At 38.4% G+C, this 17,624-nt stretch overlaps 1 protein-coding gene, 1 non-coding gene and 2 pseudogenes across 3 annotated transcripts; 1 reads left to right on the plus strand and 3 right to left on the minus strand.

Annotated features, from left to right (window-relative positions):
- Nucleotides 1-16: 16 nt before the first annotated feature.
- LOC114393544 lies at nucleotides 17-2,153 on the minus strand (annotated as a pseudogene).
- Nucleotides 2,154-9,730: 7,577 nt separating this feature from the next.
- On the minus strand, nucleotides 9,731-9,812 carry TRNAS-GCU. The gene has a single exon. It is a non-coding gene; the product is annotated as a tRNA-Ser (tRNA).
- A 666-nt stretch (nucleotides 9,813-10,478) lies between these two features.
- On the minus strand, nucleotides 10,479-12,688 carry LOC114393539. Its single transcript, XM_028354892.1, has 5 exons — nucleotides 12,539-12,688; nucleotides 12,357-12,454; nucleotides 11,953-12,022; nucleotides 11,367-11,463; nucleotides 10,479-10,723 (listed from the first exon to the last, which is right to left on the minus strand). Exons 1-5 carry the CDS (start codon nucleotides 12,594-12,596, stop codon nucleotides 10,645-10,647), a joined length of 402 nt encoding a protein of 133 aa, XP_028210693.1. The 5' UTR covers nucleotides 12,597-12,688; the 3' UTR covers nucleotides 10,479-10,644.
- An 8-nt stretch (nucleotides 12,689-12,696) lies between these two features.
- Nucleotides 12,697-16,547, plus strand: LOC114393538 (annotated as a pseudogene). Its single transcript, XR_003662565.1, has 9 exons — nucleotides 12,697-12,880; nucleotides 13,053-13,179; nucleotides 13,296-13,377; nucleotides 13,982-14,063; nucleotides 14,266-14,304; nucleotides 14,948-15,018; nucleotides 15,095-15,209; nucleotides 15,348-15,450; nucleotides 16,137-16,547. The product of XR_003662565.1 is annotated as an uncharacterized LOC114393538 (transcript).
- The last annotated feature ends 1,077 nt before the right edge of the window (nucleotides 16,548-17,624 follow it).

Raw genomic sequence — 17,624 nt, forward strand, 5'->3', positions numbered from 1 at the left:
GTGAACAACAATGCAAGATGAAAATGAAACTACGGTACTAGGTACACGCTAAACATGTATGCACAGAGAAGTTATAAATGGAATAAGTGAATTACATGCTGCTAAGAATATTTATTTAGCGAGGTGGGCTGGAGAGGGAGGAACTGGAATATCTTTCAATCCTTCCAACATCAAGATGACATTCTTGATTGAAGGACAAAGAGGCGGATTGTCTTGCACACACCACAACCCCACCTTCACCATTCTTTCCAATATCCTCCACTCTACATCTTCATTTTCTTTAACAAGCTTGTTTAACTGTCCTGCTGCAAAGCAATGATATACCCAGCTGGAAAGATGTATCTCCTCCGATGAGGAAACAATCTATGCTGCTTCTGCGGCAGACAATCTCCAGTAGTACCATCCCAAAACTGTAAATGTCAAGTTTTACTGATACTGGTGCATCCTTCTGCCATTCAGGTGTCAAGTACTTGCTTGTCCCATCATCCTCTTTTCTCATTCTTGAATGGTCAGACTTTAGCAGCCTTGCCAATCCAAAATCAGAGATCTTTGCAGTCCACGCTCCATCCATAAGTATATTCCGAGGATTTATGTTGCAATGGATAATACGGACCTCACACTCTTCATGTAGATACAGCACTCCTCTGGCAATGTCTAATGCAATTTTCAGTGTGTCTCTCCGAGATATGTGTTTCTCATCGTTGAAGAGAAAACTTGCAAGAGACCCGTTGCTGATGTATTCGTAAACAGGAAGCTTCCCAGATCCATTGATGCAAAAACCAATGAGCTTAACCAAATTCCTATGATGTGTTCGAGCAATGGTAGTAATATCATTCAGGAAAACACTCACACGGCATCGCCAGTTAAGCTGGAGCAGTAACTGTTGAAGCCACAGAAACCCTTGATTTTGACATTTCTCAAGCGAGGTACTCCACAATACCTGGACATGTAAGCTACCATTGCCCACAAGTTGGTCGCTCATACAATATCAAGACTGAGCTGTTGGAAAGAAGAACCTGCAGTTTTTGAAGCCCAGTAAGCATCTTGGGGACTTATTTGGTGGTGCATAGGGTAAGCAACGAGGTTTGCGTCAGCTTGCATGATGAAAAAGAAACGTCCACTGGAATGGTCAAATCTGGACACACTAGAAACCAGAGTGTCAGAGTTAGTTAAATTCTGAACTCCTAACATGGTGTCAGTTGGATGATCAAAGCTTTGCCAGACAACGGTTTCAGTATCATTACTATAGAGTACAATGTTGCCGGAATCAAGCATGGAAGCGCAAGTTACTGCTGTAAGATTTGGAATGAGATCTTGGCTTTCGTTCCCATTTGTGAAAAGCCGCAGACCGGTGCCGGTCAAGTTCAACTTGGAACTAGAGGGAAGCGGGGGGTTATCACGGTTAGCATTCCAGACAATAGTTTTTTCAGGTGGACTACCACTGATCAGCCATATTCCATCAGCGAAGCCATTACCTTGAGAGTAAAACCTGAAAGCAAAATGGCCAGAACTTGATGCCCATGAACTTTTACTGCCTTTGCCTTCAAGAGATAGCCAAGACCCCAACACATTTTGCTTGTATATTATCTTAGGAGCCAAACCTAACTTTGAATATTCAATCGTTTGATACCCAATCTAGCAGTAATACTTAGCTTTCTTCCTCCTTTATGTTTCTTCTGTAAAGAAAGACTCGACGATAAAAGTCTTGCATAGTCAATTCCTGCATGTGATGATGTCAATTTGAGACATTGATCTAGAAAAGCAAGTCTTGGGAGACCATTTGCTTAGATTTAAACTATTCAAGGCCAGCGTAGTAACAAATAGCTTTGCTTCTGTTTTCTCTGCCACAAAGCATCAAAGTTCAATAGTTATGGATATCATTGATATAACTATCACCTTCCTGTTGCTTATGTCTGCAGGCACAAGAGTTGAAACGCAGCCACCAAAGCAGCAGCAGATACAAGCCGGTGCTTCACTTCTCCCAAATATTACTCCTGCATGGTGGCCTTCCCATTCTGGACAAATTGCATTGGGGTCTTATACGCACGGGGCAAGGCAATGTCTTTGTCGTTGCAATTTGGTTGGTTAGTGGTATGGACTGCAGGGCGAGATGATCCTCCGGTCACCTCAAATGCAAAGCTACAACCAACCATGGATGATAAACTGGTACTAATAGATGGCCAAGGAGAAAAGAAGGTTATTGCTCGTAATGCTAGTGCAAAAGCTTCCTTTGCATCCATGCATGATTCTGGAAACTTTGTCCTGTACAACAATAATTCAAGCATCATATGGCAGAGTTTTGATTACCCAACTGATACTTTGTTAGGGAGTCAATCTCTTCCTAATGGAAATCAACTGGCCTCTAGTTGAACCTCTAATCCACTGACGCAGTGCATTGATTTTGGGGTCGGTTTTCATAACACTGTTCATTGGTTTAGGCAAGAGAATAAGATGTTGACGTGGTGGCCGGAGAGTGCAATCGGCAATTTGCTTTAAGATATAATTAATTTTTATTTCTTCCATTTATTGTATAATTAATTCACATGGAAAAAAAATTATATATCTATAATGTATGCCTTTAATTCCTTAAAAATTGTATACCGACAATTAATAGTTAAATTTTTTATATTTTAATTGCAAATAACTCATAATATAAATTTAAGAAAATATTTATTTTTTATTTTTTATATAAAAATGTTCATAAATAGTATTTATCTGGGCATGACACGGGTCATTCACTCTAGTAGGATTACAAAGGGCAGTGTATTACAATTAATTTTTAGGAATAAACTTGTGTTAGTAATAAGGGAGTGTGTAAAAAGCACCTCCTAAACAAAGAAAAACGAAACAAAAGCTTATAGGCCGAGCCCAACGTTCCTGAATCCTAGCACGCATAAGAGAGAGGTCACAGCTTTCTACACCTAAAAAATCTCAAGTGCCACCCGCTTTTCATTCCGGAAAGGATAATTCAAAATGTAAAATAGCATATTATGGGATACATGAACTAATCCCCTAAGAGATATTGAGTCCCTCTCATTCCATCCACGAGCCATTGAACAAGACAGTAACAATCAGAAAATATATCAATGAAAAAAGAAAGGACTATTAGACATGGCAAACAAAGTCATACCCACATGTATCGCCCCGTTCCTGCCTCGATTTGACGAGTAATTTCCATTTGGATTGGACACAGGTACAAGTATGGATGATATTTGATTTTTTAAAACGGGAATGAGGATGAGTATAGATATGTACACAACACATAATTCATAAATTACTCTTATTTATGTTATGTAATTACTTAATTACTTTTATTAGACTTTTATAATTACTATTCCTTATTTGTTCTTTCTATTATTTTGAAAATTGAAATTAAAACTCTAAGACAAACATAAATTATAACAAATAATACTCTTTTTCACTCTCTCAAGTCTTGGGATAGTTTTTAGGTAATGGGAATAATGGGATATGATTTTCATGGAATTTTTTTGACTACAATAGGATTTTATATTTGATTATGACAAATTGATCGTCTAAACTTGATTTCTTGAATAAATAATTCAATTCAATTTCTTAAAAAATATCAAATTTACAATAGGTATGAGAATGGAAATAAAAATTGGATACCCGTTAGACACAGAAATGGGAATGGGGAATCACATGCCCGTCCTTACCCTGTTTCCATGCCTATACTAGGTTGAACACTTGAGCCTAATACCTGACTTCTAAATATGGAAATTTGGGCTAAACCTATCCAACCCAACAAACATTTGAGCAAAATAAAAGACAATTCTATTTGTACTTTTTTCCTTCTTGGCATGCTCTCTATATCTTTTTTTCTCATATTTTTATTCAAAAACTAATCTCTAGAATGTATATTGGACAATATGTGAATGTTTGGAATTTAGTTTTAAAAAAAAGTTATATAACATTCCAAAAATTAAATTCTAGATTAGTTTTAATTTATAATTTGGATATATTTATTAAAATTACCTGATAAAGAAGATAAAAGATTCAAATGACGGATAAGAACTTGGGAGACAAATTTTTTGATAGGAACTTCTCCTAGGACTTCTATAAAAATAAAAAAAAACTTCTCCTAGGACTATAATGTGCCTTGTTCCTCTAATAAGACCATCTTCTAACGCAATTTAACACAAGTTAGATTTTTTTTATCATAAAAACGTATTTTGAAGTTAAAATTCCAACAGACTGATATATTTCAATGTGACCTTAGTTTCGTGAACTACTGCTCAAATGTTTTTACTTAGGTAGTAGTAATCTCCATCTGCTTGTTGTTCAACTTCTTATTTTCATGCGGTGCTTGCTAGCTAATCAGGTTTAATTTGCTACTATATTTTTCATGTTTGTTCTAAAGTGATCGTGGCTACTTTTCATCAAAATTCATGAACCAAAGCTAATGTGGACTAAAACGAAGCCAAGTCAAGTAAATTACTAAAGCAAAAAGATAAGCATTACAGGGCAAAGATGATAGAAAAAGCAGAAGCGCGTTGAGGAATAAAGTAGAGTGATAGCAATTTTTGGGATTAGGCTTGCTAAACTACAATATAAGCTAAGCATGAATCTTCTCTGCCTTATTTTATTAGATGAAATATGTATTTATAAGGGATTACAAGATAATTTTCCCACCAAAAGTGATATAACCGAATAACAAACTATGAATTTGAATTTTGCAGGTTGTTACACGAATAACAAACTATGATACTTAGCAGAGCATTGCTAGTGTTCTATCGGTTTCCCCCATTCTACACATAATCTTTTAGATGGGTCGGTTTGATGGGGATCCTTTTGGGCCTGCTATTCTTAGTACGTTTGCTATCAATACCCCCTGGCGGAAAAATGTCCTTGTCCTCAAGGACATAAGCAGCAGCCAAATCATTCCAGTCTTCCCAAGTCGAATCTTCCGGCGACAGACCGTTCCACTGAACGAGCACCTGGCGTGATGGTGGGGAGGTGGACGCATCCAATTTCCAGTCCAATATAGTGAGCGGGGCAACGATGGGGTCGTTTCCTTTAGTGGTCTCGGGTAAAAAGCCAGGAGTGGTGGGAGTCTCGCCGGGGTGGAGCTTCAACAGTGAAACGTGAAAAACCGGGTGGATACGAGAGTGTGGTGGTAATTCAAGGCGGTACGCAACTGGACCTATGCGTTCTTGGATCTTGAATGGGCCAAAATAGCGCTTGGATAATTTGCAGTAGCCCGGAGCAAGAGAGGATTGACGATAGGGTCGTAGGCGTACATAGACCCAATCTCCAGGGGAGTACGAGACCTCACGGCGGTGGGTATCGGCTGCCTTCTTCATGTTGTCCTGGGCCTTGCGGAGGCGAGTCTGGAGGACGGAGCGAATATGCTGGTGATTCGCGAGGAGGGTGTCCACGGCTTCCACCTGAGAGGAACCCTGCAAATATTGAGGGATTGAGGGAGGGGGCTTTCCAAATGTGACCTCGAAGGGGGAGAAACCGGTGCCTGAGTGGACTGAGGTGTTATAGGACCACTCGGCAAGGGGTAGGAAGCGCGTCCAGGAGTGGGGGTGGTCATGCGCGAAGGCCCGAAGATACTGTTCGACCACCCGATTGAGAACTTCGGTTTGGCCGTCCGTTTCCGGGTGATAGGCTATACTCATGCGGAGTTTGGTGCCCATTAGCCGGAATAATTCCCTCCAGAATTTGCTAACAAAGATGGGGTCTCTGTTGGGAACCAGACTCCGAGGAAGCCCATGGAGTTTGCAGACAAGATTGAAGAAGAGAGTAGCAACCGAATGAGCTGTATAGTGAGCTGGGAGGGCGCCCAAATGAATGCCTTTTGAAAACCTATCTACAATGACCAGGATGGTGGAATGGCCGTGTGAAGGTGGAAGACCGCAGATGAAGTCGAGGGATAACTCTTCCCAAGGGGTTGCCGGAATTGGTAATGGGTGCAGCAAGCCGACAGGTTTCTTGGTTTCATACTTAGTCTGCAGGCATGTAGTGCAATGGGCAATAAACCGGCGGATGTCCTGTCGCATGGAAGGCCAGTAGAAGTTCTCTTAGATTCGGTGTAGTGTCTTGGCAAAACCCAAATGGCCGCCAATCGGAGTGGAGTGGAATTCGTCCATAAGAGCAGGAATGAAGGAGCAGTCTGAGGGGAGCCAGAGCTTCTTATGGAGGAAAATCATATCGCGGTTGGTCGTGTAACCAGGGTGAAGGTCTGGATGTTGGAGGATGTCTTGTAGGAGAGTGGTATAGGACTGTGAAGAGTGCAGTGACTGGCGCAGCTGATCCAAGAAGTCAAAATTTGGTAAAGAAAGGGAGAAGAGGGTCCCCTGAGTTGGGATTCGAGAGAGGGCGTCAGCGACGATGTTTGTCGCGCCGAATTTGTATTCAATATCATAATCATACCCGAGGAGCTTTGTGAGGTAAGTCTGCTGTTCAGGGGTCTGAATCGTTTGATTCATGAGATCTCTGAGACTTTTGTGGTTTGTTCTGATGATGAAGTGACTCCCCAGCAGGTAGTGGCGCCACTTGCGAACGACCACGGTGATTGCATGGAGTTCACGAACATATGTGGATGCTCACCGGAGGCAGTCACAGAACACCTTACTGTGGAATGCAATTGGGTGGGCTCGTTGGATCAAGACAGCGCCCATGGCGGTCCCAGATGCATCTGTTTCAAGGATGAAAGTTGCAGTGAAGTCTGGTGGAGCGAGGACGGGTGCCTGAGTCATGGCCTGTTGGAGTTGAACGAATGCCGCCTGGGCATCGGAGTTCCATTGAAACACATCAGTGCGGAGGAGGGATGTGAGGGGGGAGGCGATGGAGGCATACCCGCGAATAAAACGGCGGTAGAACCCCGTAAGGCCCAAGAAGCCACGCAATTCGGACACCGTGGACGGAGTGGGCCAGGAGAGCATTGCTTGGATTTTGTCCGGGTCCGGGGCAATGCCCTTGTCCGAAACAATATGGCCCAGATACTGAAGGGTGCGACGAGCAAATAAGCATTTAGTGCGGCGGAGATAAAATTCACCCTCAGAGAGTGTATTGAAGACCGCCGTCAGGTGTTGCACATGTGCCGGAAGTGAGGGACTGTAAATGAGGATGCCATCAAAGAATACCGCAGTGAATCGCCGGAGAAAAGGCTTGAGAAGTTCATTCATTGTAGCCTGGAAGGTGGCCGGCGCGTTACATAGACCAAACGGCAGCACTCGGAATTCATAGTGGCCGTGGTGGGTGCGGAACGCAGTTTTATGGATGTCTTCCTCTACTACTCGAATTTGATGAAAACCTTGGTATAGATCAAGCTTAGAAAACCATCGTGCGTGGCCTAACTCGTCCAAGAGTTCGTCGATGGTGGGCATGGGAAAGCGGTCCTTAACCGTGATGGCGTTAAGGGCTCTATAATCGACGCAGCACCGCCATGTGCCGTCCTTCTTCTTGACGAGCTACACCGGTGAGGAGAACGGACTTTGACTGATGCGTATGAGGCCATTTTTGAGCATTGAAGCAACCTGTTTCTCGAGCTCGGCTTTTTGGTAGTATGGGTATCGGTATGGCTTGACGTTTATAGGGGAAGTGTGAGGATGAAGGTGGATGTGGTGGGAGATGTGGCGGAAAGGGGGAAGGGAGGTTGGTTCAGAGAATAGGTGGGCGAATTTAGTAATGAGGTCAACAATGACTCTCATGAATAGGTGGTCGAAGAATTGGGATATTTTAAATATCCACCCTAAGGGATCTTGGCCGTCGAACCGTGGAATCTCCAATTTCAGGTGATGGTGGTGCTGGTTGGGTTGCGATGTCGGAGTGGTAGGGGCAGCAGGAATCGCAAGCACAGAAAGACGATCCAGGATGGATTCGAGCTCGTCGTTCATGGCAGAATGGGCCTGGGATAGTGTTTGGACTGCCTCCTCGAGGCGTTCAGTGGCTGACTGGCGCGTGTTGTGCTCCGGCATGGTCAGGGGTAGGTCGGACCAGAATTGATAGCAATTTCTGGGATTAGGCTTGCTAAACTACAATATAAGCTAAGCATGAATCTTCTCTGCCTTATTTTATTAGATGAAATATGTATTTATAAGGGATTACAAGATAATTTTCCCACCAAAAGTGATATAACCGAATAACAAACTATGAATTTGAATTTTGCAGGTTGTTACACGAATAACAAACTATGATACTTGGCAGAGCATTACTAGTGTTCTATCGGTTTCCCCCATTCTACACATAATCTTTTAGATGGGCCGGTTTGATGGGGATCCTCTTGGGCCTGCTATTCTCAGTACGTTTGCTATCATAGAGGCATCAAAGATAAGAAGACAGTACTCACCTTAAAACACAGAGAGAGAGTGATGGAAATACCTTTCTATGATACAATCTAAACCATGAAGTCCACCTTCGGTTCCATATATAGTCTGAACTTAAGAAAACATAAAATGGGAATGCATCTTTTAGTTTCTTCAATTCTCATAATATCTCCACTTTATCAAAATGTCATTGACAAATAAGCCAAAACCTTATTAACTGTAAGAACAAAAATAATTAAGAAAAGCTCAATCGTAAATTGTAAGGTTCACTTTTGGCAAGAGACAAACACTTATATAAGTGACACTAAGTGGTATACTATAAATGCAAGGGAGAGAGAGAACCATCAAATATCAAGCTTAAAGTTGGCAAAATACTAGTTTCTGTTTGCATTGTTGGTATGAAAATGGATGCCATATTGGGCTACCTAATAATTTTAGTGATGACTTCGGCAGTACAAGCCCAATTGAAAGCTGGGTTTTATTCTACTCCATGTCCAAATGCTGAGGCAATTGTAGGGTCCACCGTTGTATCCCACTTCAGCAAAGATCTAACCATTGCTCCTGGCCTGCTCAGGCTTCATTTCCATGATTGCTTTGTCCAAGTAAGTTAATCTCAACCTCAAATCCTTCACTCACGTAAAGCCGTAAATGTATAAAAGAAGAGGTGTATGAACACTTAAAAAATGAGAAACTATACATCAAGATTAAAAATGGCCAACATATATATCTTAGTAATAAACTATGAGTTGTTAACATTTGTTCTTCTAATTTTTACTCAACATTTAACAATTATAATTTGACTTCACTTTCTTCATAGTGATCAAGTCTTAATTTCTTTTCCTAAAAGTATATGACTTATTTGACTGTCTTCGGGTGCACATACCATAGGCCAGACAGAATGCAGATTCTTCAGTTATCGTCTATACAATTTCACAACCTCTGGTAGTCCTGATCCCACTATAAACGTAGCTTTTTTAGCTCAACTTCAAGCACTTTGTCCAAAAAATGGAGATGGCTTGAGAAGGGTGGCCTTGGACAAAGATAGTCAAGCTAAATTTGATGTTAGTTTCTTCAAGAATGTGCGTGATGGTAAATGGGGTTCTTGAGTCAGACCAGAGGTTGTGGGCAGATTCTTCTACTCAAAGTGTGGTGCAAAATTATGCTGGGAATGTTAAGAGGGTAACTGGGGTTGAGGTTTGACTTTGAATTTCCAAAGGCCATGATTAAGTTAAGTAGCATAGAGGTGAAGACTGGTACTGATGGAGAGATCAGAGAAGTGTGTTCAAAATTTAATTGATGGTTTTATGGTTGGTTTGGCAGTTTGAGTGAAAGAACTAGAGCTATAAATGATAAATAATCAAATATTACTTTATGTATTAATGGTGTATGAACAAATAAAAGAAAATGAAATATTGTATATTGAATAATATAAAAATTTTCGTCGCCTGAGAGATTCGAACTCTCGCGGGGAAACCCCATGTACTTAGCAGGCACACGCCTTAACCACTCGGCCAAAGCGACGTGGATGCTAGTCTACTGGTACTAATTTTTACTATAATCTAAATAGTTGGAATTGAACTGCAGAATAATTAATCCTTTTGTCGAGACGGTCTATGATAAGAATATTTTAATCTTTAAGATTGATTTTAATGATGAAAATGATTTTTTTTTATTTGTGGAGATTGAAGTCGATGTTAGGAGATATATAACAACTCATGCATGTTTACTCGACTGATATAAATCTCCTTGATTTACCACTAAACTATGGTGAAAACAACGTTTTTAATGTTACTGACTTGATTCTTTGTGATGTAAATACCTTCGACATTGTGAAGACAAATTCTTTCTAAGAGAGAGGGAATGATAGAAGACTATTCAAGGAGGAATAATTTGACTTTGGTGAGCTAACATGGATAGATTAATCACTTGATCAAGTAAGAAATGATTTCAAGAAGAGCTTGACGAAAGACTAAATTTTCTCATGAAAAAATAGAAAAAAAGGAAAACTAATCAATTTTAGTCAACTTTTAAAACAAGATTTATTTTCATTTTTTAATTGTATTTTGGACTTATTTTCAGAATTGTAATGGACTCACATGATCTTTTATTATTTTCAAGGTTTTTTAATGATTGGATTAGTTATTGGATTTTGGGTCTAATCTATGATTATGAGTAGAAGTATAAATAGACACCTTAAACACTTGGTTGTCAGACAAAAATCTTATTTCCAAAACTGCAGAATACATCATTTAGTACACATTGCATAAAGACCAACGAAGGAACAAGCAGATTCCTACATCCTTTTCTCTTTGTATAGCCATTAGGAATCTTTGAATTCAATCTAACCAAACTTTTAATCATCAAATGTGCTCATGATTCCACCAAGAAAGCCAGCTCCATTACAAGATCCACATAAAATATCCCTTTTGCCCCTGCAAGAAACATGTTGGATAGGATTAGATTGAAGCTAAACCAAGAAGGCACTGACCAGTGGCAATTATAATCCGAAGGCCTTCGTCACGGCCTATTTGAGATGGTTATTATACATATGAGTCTACTTTGCAGGGTTTATCTTTAAATATATTTGAGACTTGGACTAGATATTATGAGTATTTTGCACCTAATTAATTTTTTAACAGCATTATAATCATCAAAATCATGACTACTACTAAGTCTAAAAGTTATAATACAGTATTGGACAATCATTTAATCTTATTCTATGGAGTATTGGACACGGCACTATGCTACGACACAAGAGCATAGCATAGTGTGGTGTGTGGTAGCAGGCTAGCAGCACTATGCTATTGCTACCACACTGGTAATATTATTCTATGTGGTGTGTAGTAGCAAGCAATGACATGATGTGGTGTGTGGCAGGCTAGCAACACTGGTAATGATGATGCATATAGTTTTGGTTTGTTTTTTTTTTCTTGAGGGGGAGGGGGGTGGGTTGGGATAGAAATTGATGCATATAAGTGAATACTTATACACTATACAATACATAACAAAGCACAGTCATACATGCTCACAGGATAAAATAAAGGGAGAGGAAGGAATGCGGTATGGTACAGTTACCTGCATAGCCAACACAATCCACCGGCTTTAAATTGTCCATTGAAGTGATCTACTGAATTAACTCCAGTACCTTTGCATTGAGTACATGATATTGCACCTGGCAGTTGAGCAAAAGAACAATCGAGTGAGTTGAATACTGATGTTTCCAATGGAAAGGAAGAAAAAACTTAACATATTAGCTAGCTCTTCAAGAAATTTTGCAGCATCTGTTGTATTCATGAAGCAAAAGCAGTAGGCCTCAAATATGAATGGAAAAAATCCTGACTCTTCATAAAAAGATTATTGTTATTCTGAATGTAAATGCACGGTAGAGAACCATCATCAACAATTAACTGAAACAAAATACATAACAAGCGTGAACATACCTCCAGGCTAACGTTGGCTTATCTCACTAAGAGTGAACTAAAAGTATTCTAAATTTTAACAAAGTCTTTGGTTTTGTTGTTCTAATTTTTACACAAATCGAGCAATTGCTATATGATATCACACGAAGGCTCTCATTAATTTAAACCGTCTTTAAATAAAGAATAAGAAAGCTACAAAAGATCGTAATAAGAAGAAATTAAAACTCAACATTTTCACTTACCATTTCCATCACAATCAGAACAAACAATGCTCCTAACTTTTGTGCTTTTTGTAGTGTTATCTTCTGTAGCCTGTATTAAATCAAAATCAGAGAGGGATTCAAAATATATGCAATTATGCATTGTCAAACACAATAATAGAAACCAGTTACATTTGAGGCTTTTGCAAGTTACATGTGCCATATAATATTTTTTTAGCCCTCACTTTTTTCCAAATGTTACTGGACAAAACTTTTCAGCCTATGAACCACACATCTCAAACCATAAATAAACCACTTGACCGATACACCAAACCGATGTACTCATGCTAGCATTTTTTACACAAAAAGAAAAAAGAAAAAAACTGAGCACAAAGACAAAGCACCTTAATTGTAAATGGGATACTAAAATCAATCTCAATTCTCACCTTAACCTTCAAGGACTGAAAGTTTGGAACTTCAGAATTCTGACACACCTCTTTCATCTCAAAAGCCTTTCGGGTAACCGAATTACCGGTAACTGCCCCTATTTAAATTGATACAAAATCTCATTGAATTACATAAGCACTGCAAAACCCAAAAAAGCACAAACAAACAGAGTTATTTATACCAGGTCTGTTTGAGGATTTCAAGGAACAAATGGGAGCAAAACACAGAGAGTGCGCCATTCTCAATCACAGGAACTCCTAAATATCAAACGTTGTAGCCAAGTTTGGTCTGAACTGAACTGAAGGAGTGAGTTCGGCTAATGCGAGTTGGAAAAGATAAGGCCTTCGAGTTTGTGGGCAAAGTTCGCGCTTTATTACTTTAACGCCCTTGGACATGTTCAATGAATGGTGGGCATTTTGGTAAAATCATTCTTCTTGTGCATAAAAGAAAGACATGGATTTTGTGAAGCACAAACAAATGGCGAGCAGTCTTCTGTCCGTACACCACTTTCTTCCCTCCCAAAGTAAGCTTAACTGCATCCAATTTCATCAGAGTCATCGGTGTTCTGTGTCAGTTTTAGTCAAATTTTCAATTCCTTTTCAGTAAAGTTCGGATATTTTCACCAAGATACTAATGGGGAAGTTTGATACTGGTGTGGGTTTTTAATTTTATGTGTTTCTTTTCTTCTTTTTTAGGGAGGGAAAAGAATTGTTCTTGAGTGGTTTCAGGACTTCTATTTGTGGACAAGTTGTGTGCAATCCAAGTTTTTGTGGGAGACAAATAACTAGAAGCCATGGAAACCGTCTTGTTGTTCACTCACTGGTTGCTACTTCACCCTTTCTGTGGTCTCTATCATCTCATTTATCATTGCTTATAATTGTGATTTGCATATAATCGGTGTTCTATAAATTATAACTATGGAGTTTCTTTGTTGACAGCTTGGAAGGAAGGTGAGGTCCGTGAAGAGCAGAGAGACTGTGATTCCTGAACCAGATTACAGGATTCCAATTGTGCTACTTGGTGGTTTCTGATTCTCTCTTTATCTGTATGTGTCTTACCACATAATCTTAGGTTTAGTGGTCATAAGGTTAGTTTGGTGGTGAAAGAACGAAGGAGGGGAGAGAGGTTGTGGTTCGAATCTCTCTCGCTAACAAAAAAAAATTAACTATTAACATTTCCCGATAAAAAAAAAAAAAGTAATCTTAGGCTTTCAAGTAAGCAATAATGCTTACTATTTGAGCTGATTGCACATACTGTTATCCCAAATCGACAGGCCATAGTCCGCAACACAATACTTGCATATAAAATTTGTGGATTGTCCTGAATAATCTAATCTAGAACTACATAGTTTGGTTGGTGGCTGTTTAATTGGGCTAATCACAATCGCTTAAAAGACACTGAATTTGATTCATCTGAAAAATAAATACCCCTATTGTGATTGACCATCTGTTGCCTTAGTTTTGGGTTCTTTGGAACTAGGTGAATCAAAATATTTTTCAAATGAGATTAGCTAACACTTTTAACTACTTTTGAATTCTGAGTGCTGTTAACTCAAGTCTTTTTTGGCCTTTCCTTAAATTAGCAGATTTACAAATTTCCTAATGGCTCAAAATTGTACTATCAGGTATAGCTGGTGGATTGGCTTACACAGATAATTTGGTACCTGCAGTACCTGTTGTCTCCTTGGATTGCTTCTGTTGTTCCAGGTGATTATTAGTAGCATACAGTGTAATTAATAAAGGTGCAAAGTAGCATGATGATCCAGTATTGTTTTTTTAAAAGAGGCTATTAGTAAGATTATTTTGTCCGGTGACTTTTCACTACGTTTGCTACAAGTTGCATTATATGTTCCATTCCACTTTTCAGAAGCTGACTTTTTCTCTTATTATTTGTCTCTTATTTCCTCAGACCACTAGAGTGACATTTGTCTTTGATGATGAGGCTCTGGTTTGTTCTCTTCTAACTTCTCCAAGAAATTTGTGGTTTATGCATTGTATTATTTACTTTCTTAGCACTTACTCTTCAAGTCTTCATTATTTACTTTCCTAAAAAGCTTAGTAGTTTGTCTTATTACAGCTGAAAAATGAGCTGAATTTTTTTAATTCAAATTAATCCGAAAAGCCCACAGCCTATACACATTCTTAAAGCAAAAAATGTCATATTATATAAATGAATATGTCAGATACTTTTTTTTCTTTATACTGCAAAGCAGGTGGCCCTTCTAATCATAATAACCACAAATAGAGAATTTGCCCCCTTGATTTCTGAGAACAATTATGTTTCAAACATTTATGTCATTGTAGCAAATTCTCTGCCTCTTTGATTTGATGCAAAAGGACTAAATTGCATGACTAAACACACTATGTTCTAGAGTTTTGCAGCTTGACCAATTGTTACTTTTGTATATGGTTTATATTTATAGGAAATTATCATCCACTTCCAGTTACCATCCTAGTATATGTAACTTCAGCATATTATTTGTGTGTGCATGACTTCATGTAATTGTATACTGTATTGATCATTCCTGGGTGTTTTTTTCTGCTTTCTTTTTAGTTATTCATATTAGTTATATACAAAATTTATGGTTTAGGAGGTAAAGATAGGTGAACAGCTCCAGGAATCGGGTGAGAATGCTTTTGTGGGAGGAAAAAAATGCTGGAAGTAAGTACCCTGATTTCATGTTTACGCTTCTAGAATTTCACAACAGTAGGACAAAAACTAGTTTGATATGCTGCAGGTACTCAACATTTGTTAATTGGGAATTCTGGTGGCCAAACTTCCCTATCTTGGTTTACTTCAAGGAGACACAAACAAAGCCTGAGGGACAAATTCATTGCTTTCCCATAATATTTGTAAGTAGTTTGGACACAAGTATAGCCAATACACATATAGAAGATAGCTAAGAAAATAATTTTCTTCCTTACTTGAGTTGCAGACATCAAGCTTCAACATTTTTTTATTGTTTCTTGCTAATTTATTTTGACAAACAGAATGGGAAGCAGCTTTATGACGTTATGGTGGAAAGAGCTGGCCCTTCAAAAACTAGTGGACCAAAAGAATCCTGAGGACTGAGCTGTGTGGTTAGAACCTCAGGTATCAAACCTGTGCCTGAATTATAATCATTCTTTTGTTCCAAGATATACCAATTAAGTAAAGGGATATGGGTTGCGGTTTGATATATCAATCTTACTAGGCATAAGCAGTATTGCCATGGCAATTGGCAGAGTTATCATGGATTTTTGGCTTCCTGTTATAACTTATTAAATTGACAATCAATCTCTTTAGCCTGTGAATTTTTTGTCTTCTGAGTTCCATGCTTAGGTCTTTAGATGTGTAACTTGTGTCTTCTGTCTACTCTCTTTTTCTTCGTGCTTGCACTGTAGTGTAAATGGGTCTAAGGAAACTTTTGTGGGAGAACCAGCGAATTCTACTGAAATTTTCCTGATGTACCAAAAGTTGCATAGCCTAAGCACAAATGTATGACATGTTATTTCTTAATAGATATTTTGTGAGTAATGTTATATCACCTTTTACTAATATTCTGTTAATCCTCTTAATACTTTACAGAGAAAGTAATAAATAAAATAGTAGATGTATTTAATATCTTAAAAACATAAAAAGCAATCACTATTTTCTTCTTTTGATAGTGAGAATTAGGAGGTGGTCCATTTAAAATTATTATTGTGTATGTGTAGCATCAATGCCTACAGAATTGGTTATTTGATCATTATACAATAGAATAGTGGTTGTAAAGTTTCTTAAGTGCTTATATTTTACAGTTGGGGTATCTCGGAAACCATAGAAGTCCACTGCCGACAAAGAGGCTTCTTAAGTTGGGACTGATATTTGTTTTCGTCAGTGTAAGAACAGCATCAAAATTTCTTGTTTCTCTTCCACGTACTGCTCTCGAGGTTTCAAGAAGCCAGCAAGTTCAAGCTAAACAAAAAATTCTATTATTTGAAGTCTTGTTAGCATATAACACTAATTCATCTTGTTCCTTTTGAGATTGACCAGTGATTGATTTTACTTCATTTTGGAAGATGTATAATTTCACAGTACCCATATATTTGACTTATGTTGGCTTCCACAGATGATGTAGTTCTCTGTATACTTCAGGACTTCGTATTCGTTATGACATATCAAACATGAAAAGTTGATATACAAATATTATATAAATAGATTTCAATATATAATTGGAAAATTGTGGAACTCATTAAACGAATGCCTGCAAATAAAGGACTGATAATCGCCAAATATGCTTAAAGTTTACAGATTATTTGAGATGATTATATAGCATTTTTTATACATTAAGTCTTATCTTGACTCAAATTTAGGATTGAATAAGGAAATCACACTTAGATACCTTAGGATTTTTTATACATTAAGTCTTATATAGCATTTTTTAATCAATTAGGATTTCTTGATTTTTTTTGGAATTTTGCAGGTAATTAGTCAGAAATCACAAGTGGTGATCTACTCGCTTAAGCAAGACATGTTGTGTGCTTAAGCGAGCCAAGACAGATGGAAGTTGAGAAGTCACTGACATGTTTCACTCAAGCGACCCTCTTTAGTCACTTAAGCAAGAGGAATTAAGATCTAAAATGATGGAATTTGGCTCGCTTAAACGCAACATTTTGGGCGCTTAAGCGAGCTCAAACAGAGAACCCAGTTAACTCCAATGAAGGTTCTTGCTTAAGTCCACTACAGGAAGGCTTAAACGAGGACAACCAAGTCAGGACACACATGAAGGCCTCACTTAAGTGCAACATTTTGGACACTTAAGCGAGGGAAGACATTGGACAACAAAAGTTGAAAGAAGGAGCCTTGCTTAAGTAAGGGTGTCGCGATAGGCCCAAGTCCATATCAGTTTATAAAAATTGTTGTGCTAATGAGAGAGGATCTCAACACGAATTAGAGCAATTGTTCTTCGAGAGAGAGTAGATCATTCTTAGGCTTTTAGCTCGCTATTCTTATGCTTTGTATAAATTCTTCCAAGGATTGTAATCATGTTATGAGCAATTAATCTCCTCATCTGTTGGGATTAGAATGCCTGACCTAATTTCATGTAATTCTCCCTTTTAATATAATTGTTTATGTGTTTATTATTTTTTCTCTATTCTTAATACTTATTTTAGACTGATCACCTATTATTTGATCATAGGAATCCTTAGTTTAATTGATAGACACTCTTTTGATTTCTAAAACTAAGAAAAGTACCCAATTGGGATTATCGCTAGACATAGGTCAATACCAATTAAGCTTCTCTA

This window comes from Glycine soja, chromosome 17 (assembly GCF_004193775.1).
Source record: "Glycine soja cultivar W05 chromosome 17, ASM419377v2, whole genome shotgun sequence".
NCBI lineage: Eukaryota > Viridiplantae > Streptophyta > Magnoliopsida > Fabales > Fabaceae > Glycine > Glycine soja.

What these genes read in the sequence shown, in the direction of transcription:
- LOC114393539 (XM_028354892.1), bottom strand. Translation starts at nt 12,596, where the DNA reads ATGGCGCACTCTCTGTGTTTTGCTCCCATTTGTTCCTTGAAATCCTCA. An exon ending in TTCAGTCCTTGAAGGTTAAG is followed by an intron (nt 12,023 to 12,356) that starts GTGAGAATTGAG and finishes GATTTAATACAG; the next exon opens with GCTACAGAAGATAACACTAC. An exon ending in TTCTGATTGTGATGGAAATG is followed by an intron (nt 11,464 to 11,952) that starts GTAAGTGAAAAT and finishes CTCAACTGCCAG; the next exon opens with GTGCAATATCATGTACTCAA.